Source organism: Zeus faber (genome assembly GCF_960531495.2).
Source record: "Zeus faber genome assembly, chromosome: 17".
Taxonomy (NCBI): domain Eukaryota; kingdom Metazoa; phylum Chordata; class Actinopteri; order Zeiformes; family Zeidae; genus Zeus; species Zeus faber.
The window spans coordinates 16,850,430-16,857,929 of record NC_137204.1 but is presented as its reverse complement, the minus strand read 5'-3'; the positions used below and the strand labels follow the sequence as shown (position 1 = coordinate 16,857,929).

Below are 7,500 nucleotides of genomic sequence, written 5' to 3'. Positions count from 1 at the left end.
CATGCGTGCGGGCACTGCCTTTAATTATTCAAATGTCGCTGTGGTCATCCCAGATCTGCTATAAATGGAGGTACTCTAGGAAAGAAATAAAAAAATAAATAAAAAATCTGATTTAAAGGGCCCTTAAATGTAAAGAATTCATAGTGTTGCGATTTAAAAAAAAAAAAAAAGTGTTTATTTATTCACGTGTTTATCTAATTGTATTGTGTTTACATTGAGTTAATGGAATTGTGTTCGATTTTATTTCATTTCACTTTTTTTTTTTTTTTTAGATACATATGGAGCTGCGGACATACATTGTTTATTCCTCCATGCTTTGCACGCACGAACCGTATCCAGTTCAGTGCCTGCAGAGGAGGAGCAGTTTCCCATGTTCCTTTAATTATATGTGGCCCTAAGTGAGCCCTCCTGGCCCCTGGCCCCTCCCTGGATGATGAAAAGCATTTTAGAGGCCTCCGTCTCTACTTTTGTCCTTGCAAATAAAATAATATATATGACCAGTGAACGCTTCCGCAGACAATATGCAGGGACCCTCTTAGCATTGTTAACGAGCTCACACTTAGACCATTCTGACTTTCATGTGGGGACTTTTTACTCAATCTCACCATAAATCCCCCACTTATTCAGCACATTTCCCATCACCTTTACTACCTCTCCCCACACCCCCTGCCCCCTCTCTCCTCTCGTTCTCTTCCTCTCTCTCACCCCCACCTCCACACACCCCCCCCTCCCTCTCTCTCTCTCTCTCTCTCGCTCTCGCTCTCTCTATTCAATTTCAATTTCAATGCAAAGGGTTTTTATTGCCATGGGTAACACACGTTTACTTTGCTCAAGCAAGTAGAAAACAAAAGGTGAATATGAACTAAATACAGACACTAATGCACGAATATACAAGTTAAATATGAATGGGTAATGACACTACACACACACACACACACACACACACACACACACACACACACACACACACACACACACACACACACACACACACACACACGGCATGTATTTTCACAACGCATTTATTTGGACTAGACCATCCACTGTTGCGCTTGAACTAATATAAGATTTCTTCATCCCGTATAAGCCAATAGGAACCAGTGACCCTTGATGGTAACGAAGTCCGCCCGGTGATAATAATAATAATAATAATAATAATTAATGATAATAAAAACAATTACCTGCACAACCCTCATGTCCAGGCCGGTCTCTGAGGACAGCTGCTCCCGGACGTGGCGTGCAGGTTTGGGGGAGTTGTTGTAAGCGTTCTTGAGGGTCTCCAGCTGTTTGGCTGTGATGGTGGTCCGTGGCCGCTTTGCAGTGGAGTCTGCTTCTGGAAATGGGAGATGTACACAGTGCACAATGTAAGTCACTGGGGAAGGGTGTGATTTGGACACTATCCTGCAGAAATTATTTATATATTTCTTCCCTCGGGCCTATTGTTACACCCCTATAAAACACATGGTTTGATTCAACCAGTGATGGAACCTTTTGGATATATCAAACAACATTAACCCTTATATAATAATATTTGAAGCAAATGTGTAACTTATAAGTGTACATATCGTTTTATTTTATATATTTATTTATTATATCTTTATCTTGTATACAGTTAATATCGCTCTAAATTATATCCAACCACATGCATTTGCCATCTGCTCTGCTAAGCATCAACAGGACAGTGGAGGGAAAAGATTGGAAAATACCAAATGGATGCCCAAGTAATTGCACCCTCTCATTAGTAAAATAAACATGTGTGTTTTCCGTGAAAACTCCACGTTAACTCGCAGTGTAAATCAGCCCTTAGTGCAGGCTGTAAATCCAAACAAACAGATGGGGATAGATAAAAGTTCAGCAGTCACATCCAGCGACTACCACACTTTCATTAAGTTTTATAATCCATTAAAAGCCTATTAATTCATGTAATTATGATATTCTTCATGGTTGGCTGTGTTGGGTTCCACCGGGTCTCGCTGGATAAGCGCTATAAACTATTATGGACGCTAAAAACAAGGCTGTACTAGGCCTATACTTCAATTACTTTTTATTTTTTTATTTTTTATTTTTACTAATAATTCAGTAGTTGCTTGACCATTTTCAAAAGCCTACCTCACATTAACAAGCAATTATTTTCACTCACAAATTAGCTTTATATTATATATAATGAAAATATATTTACAAAGTTCCATTAATAAATTGAACTATATTGAGTCATTTGCTGTGTCGTCATTGCAGAATGTTACAGACTCCAGACTAGGGTATTTTCCATTGAAATTACACGGAATCAGAATAATAACACGATATTTGCGTGGATTTAACCAGGCCTCCATGCCTCCTAGGGCAGCGATAGGACTGGGATGCAGTGACAAACATGTCACTACCGCTGTGATGAACACGCATTGGTGTGCTCGAACGTCGCAACCATTTAAAGGACAAATAAAGGTATGGAGGCAGAAAAGGGACTTAATTGTATAAGTAAGTAAGTGAGTAAATAAATACATAAATAACTAAATAAATAATTAAATAAACAAACAAATCAATAAATCAATGAATGTGTGTGAATACATGTGACAATGTATGTGTACACAAATACATATAGTAATGTAGATAAATGAGTGCACGGATAGAAACAAATACATAAATGTATTAATAAATGCAAAGATAAGAAAAATAAATACATGTGAAGAAATTGTGTGCATGTCTTTGACATTATCTCTCAGTCCATCCAGCCTTCCATCATTACATCCACCCATCCATACATCCTTCGATCCTTCCATCCACAGTGTCACCCAGTCATCCATCCATCCTTCTTTCCATCGACACAGTCACCCAGTCGTCCATCCATCCTTCCTTCCACCCACACAGTCACCCAGTCGTCCATCCATCGACATGTTCGGTTGCCATTGACTAAGTTGCTGCCACTGATACAATCATCTCAGGTGGGTCAGTGTTTATGTGCGACCCCAGAGTCCTATCAAGCAATGGAGCACAAAGCAGCGGCTTGGCTGGAGGTCAATCCATCAAGCAAGTCAAACATCGAATAACTCATTCGTTGCTGCGATCATGTGGAGGCCACTATTTCGAGGCCACTATATATATATATATTTTTTTCTATCAGAGACATTTTATCTCGTCTGGACATTTAAGTGGCGACAGTCCCCTGGGAATTGGGCTTGGTCAGGAAACGGCTGAGAAGTTCTGGAACCCCGGACCCCCATAACCCCCGGACCCCGGACCCTCACCCCTCTGTTTAGCCGTCTCGTAGTCGGCCTTGCACACCAGCCGGCTGTCCTCCATCAGGTAATACTCGTCGCCGGTCGCCAGCTGCCTCTTGCACACGATGCAGGCGAAGCAGTGGAGGTGGTAGACGAAGTCCTGCGCTCTCCTCACCACCTGCGTCGGGGGTATTCCCTGCTGACACGCCGCGCATTTGGTCCCAAATCTCCTTCAGGGAAAAGGGAAGGTTGCGATCAATACAGACAAACCTGGCGACTGGCTCCACCTGATTGTTGTAATGCTTTGCACGATGACCACATTGAATTGCACATCTGCACAGTATCCCTTGATATGTATTATTCTCAGTTCTCTGACATTGCACATTGCACATGTATTTTTTTTTTCCCCTATCTTCATTTTTTTTCTTTTTGTAACACTCTTACCATCAGTCTCTGTAGTTTTCCTAAAAACAATGTCACTACATGCTGTGCACCGTGCAAACAAATATGTACATGACAAAAAACATCTTTTCAATCTCTGGATCTTTAAAGATAGGCCGAAGCCCACCCCGGTGCAGATTTCCTCCTAGAGCATCGGGTCCAACTGGGTGATTTTATTTTTTGTTTTTTTGTCTCTGAGAGCAGATCTGGGGTGTCCTACTCACTTAAAGAAGTCCTCTTTGCAGTACACGCTGTCCCCCCGACTGAAGCACTTGTCCGCCAGCTGCGACTGGCAGTCGCTGCACTTCAGGCACTTGCTGTGCCAGTGGCGGTCCAGCACCTTGAGGATGAAGCGGTCCACGATGTGCTGACTGCAGCCGGCGCACACGGGGATCTCTGCGGGGGAAGAACAAGGCAAGCACCTCGGTCACCTCCACGTTCCACACAATCCGCCCGCATGCCGTCAACTGAAACGGCGTACAGGCCTCTGTCGGTAAAGGCCCAAAATGGAAACCACCTTAAATTCAACAAATGCATGCTGCTTTTGTCTTTCTGTTGGATCACCAACACATTGTGTGTCATCAAATACTAAATAGGACCGCGGTGCAGAGAAAATAACCCGTGTATCTGCTGGGGAGAATGTAGTAATTGCATATGGATAATAAAAATGATGTTAATTAGAAATCTGTAGCACACACGAGCCTTGTCAAGTGAGAATTAGACATTACCATTACAAATTAAGTGCATTCATCATTCTTATTACACTGATTCATACTGGTATTCCTGGCGATGCACTGGTCATCTTGATTAAGGTTTATATTTTGTTTTGCATATTATTGATGTATTTTATATTCAACAGAATAATGGAAATACATGTTAAAAGTCAACAGCTTTGAAAAAAATACATGATAATCGACTAATATTCACGATCAGTATAAACATCTTGTCAGATATTTCACCTGAACTACCAACAATATATGATCACAGGCCTCACAAGCATCATCATCATCATCATCATCATCATCATCATCTTCATTACAGCCATTATCTTCAACCTTGTTACGGTGAAGCTTAGATAAAGTCTAAACCAGAGGCAGTCCTTTTCCATCTTATTTGCAGTTCTTTGTTTCTTTTTTTTCTTTCTTCTTTATGCTCTGGGTTTTAATATTGTGTGTATATATCTATATCTATAGATATCTATATACACACACACACACACATATATAAATTATATAATAATAATAATAATTATTATTATTATTATTAATAGCAATAATAATAACAATATATTTGATATTAGCATAACTGTTAATAACTCGTATTTTATCTTAGTATGGATTACCATGAATATAAAAAAAACAACTGCTCTGCATAATTATCCTTTTGCATTATTTCTATTTTGAATATTTGTTCTATTTCGAGACGACGTTAATGATTGTTCAAACGGTTGCTGTGCGCGCGAGCAAAACGCCGTCACATCGAAACGTCACAATAATGTAAACATTTTTTGCCACGCCTCCCAAAAAAAACAAACCGTTTTTACACTCATGTCTGTGCATTATCAACCGATGAAAGAATGAAGTGTACGCTGCCTGCCCTATTATTTATTGATCACGTCCCTCCCATGCAGTCACCTGCGTTGTATTGTTAACTTGGTGAAACATTAATGGACTATTTCGCCAGTGGGCCTGTACTGTGTGGCGGGGTACGTCACAACCAGGTGGAGGCTCCTGTAAAAGCCAACTGCGGGGTCCCGCTCCCACGCCAAAATCCGAGATGTGTGATTATATACCGTGCATTGTATTATATGCGCGCGGGGAGAGGTTCGAAACGCGCGCGTAAATTCCCAAAACCCAACCCTCCATGGCGCGGTGTTGCTATGGCGCACCGCTTTCATACATGGTGACGTGAGACGTTTCACTACATACACGTATGAACGTGTGTATATGTATGTGACAAATTCTGAATCCGGAATCTTGATCCGAACGCGTTAAGTCGTTTTATTTTAATAAAACAGTATAGTAGTAGTTTGGCCTAAATTGGGCCAGGTATCATTGCAATAACATTTTTTTAAATTCTATACATGTGCAACTGTTTTGGTGCAGATGTATGTACACAACTGCAACATATATTAGAATACATATATGATCCATTAAAAAAAAATATATATACGGTTTTATCTAAACTATACTCGTGGGCCCGATCTCCACTTTCCTGCTTGAACTTTGGAGAAAAGCATCTTCCAACGAAAGTTTGGGAGTCATTGCGTCAACGTGCTGTTGATGCTTTAATTTGCTGAAACTATATATAGTTCATGTTTTTTTTACTCAACCTAAAAAGTGCATCTTTATTTCTCTATTTTAAATTAATTGAGAACACCTCCGAGGTATAGATTTGGCCGATTTAACCCATCTCATTCATTTTTTTCAGTGCTTTGTTTGCAGGCTACAGACCTTTAGTTTGCTGTAAAACAAAACAAAAAAAAGAAAAGAAAAAGAAAAGTTTAAATGTGTCATCGGTATAAAACCCCAAACAAACACATCGATCGATCGTTTTGCCTAAATTTACCTTTCCGCAGTTTCTCACTGCTGTGGGCCAGCAAAGCGAGGAGCATCTTCCTGTTGTTTGATGAATCCCGATTACTATGTCCATCCATCGCTCATGATTTACGCAGATGTTTTGGGGAAAGTATCGTATTGTGATCTAAATGTCAATATAATATGATATGATATAAAACAGCAAACTCTAATGCAATATCCTCTCCAAAACCCAAACACAGAGCGGTACAGTATGTGGTGCTGGCTGCATGTGAGTGGCTTGGTTTCACCCTTCACTAGAACTGGGGGTGATTATTACGCTGCACGGTTGCCTTGGCGACAGGGAGCTAGATTAACATCACCGAGGATCCCATGACGTGTGGGAGGGTCAAACCCGGAAGAAGAAAAGACAACGGAACAAGTAACGCCAATCATGAAATTAAAAGACTTTAAAATGAAAAGAGGAGTTTACATTTATGTGTATTGCTGATCTGCAATTGCACAACCCAAACCTGCGCCCTTTGCACAACACGCCTGCTCAACACTATACACATCGCACCGTGTATATAAATACATACGCACATACATATAGAACATATATACATACATACAGAACATACATACATACAGAACATGCATACATGCGTGCAAACATAGATACATACATACATACATACATACATACATACATACATACATACATACATACATACATACATACATGTATTTGGCTTCAATAAATACAAAATGTTTTGTTTTCTTGTATATGTATATTTTTTCATTTTTCATGATCACTATTCTGATCAAGGGCATTTATTCTTTCTTCCTACGTATTATGATAATTTCACTGCACCATGACCCCATGCGTCAAATAAAGTTCTAGAATCTTGACTCTTGACACAATTTCCCGTAAAGTCCCGAAGATTCAGATTCATTTCAGTTTCGCCGAATTTGTTTCATTGTGGTGCCTCCAGGGATTTTGGGTCCCATGAAAAGATAAAATTACCTAAGGTTAATAATAATAATAAATAATAATAATAATAATAATAATAATAATTCTAAACACATATTCTGTGTTTAATATAGAAATAATATATGAACTAAGAGTCTATTTTTGAACTTTTACAGAGGCAACATTTTGCTTTTAATCTTTGAGTCTGCACAGTTGTATTGCGCTGTAAAGGTTAAACCATCAAGTAACCGGTCACTAGATAACATGTCACGCACACCATCACACACACGTGTGAGAACTTGTTGCGCCCGTTTGATATATTCATTTACTACAAATCAGCATGTGCGTGTTTCCC

General features: G+C 39.7%; 1 protein-coding gene across 1 annotated transcript in view; it reads right to left on the bottom strand.

Moving 5' to 3' along the window:
- Nucleotides 1-6,270, bottom strand: part of lhx3 (LIM homeobox 3) — a gene marked incomplete at both ends in the record, with an annotated part of 8,536 nt that extends 2,266 nt beyond the window's left edge. Inside the window, 4 exons of the mRNA XM_080018432.1 lie at nucleotides 1,182-1,333; nucleotides 3,243-3,445; nucleotides 3,881-4,052; nucleotides 6,225-6,270. Coding sequence (XP_079874558.1) covers nucleotides 1,182-1,333; nucleotides 3,243-3,445; nucleotides 3,881-4,052; nucleotides 6,225-6,270 — 573 coding nt within the window. The remainder of the gene's footprint in view (nucleotides 1-1,181; nucleotides 1,334-3,242; nucleotides 3,446-3,880; nucleotides 4,053-6,224) is intronic.
- Nucleotides 6,271-7,500: the final 1,230 nt, after the last annotated feature.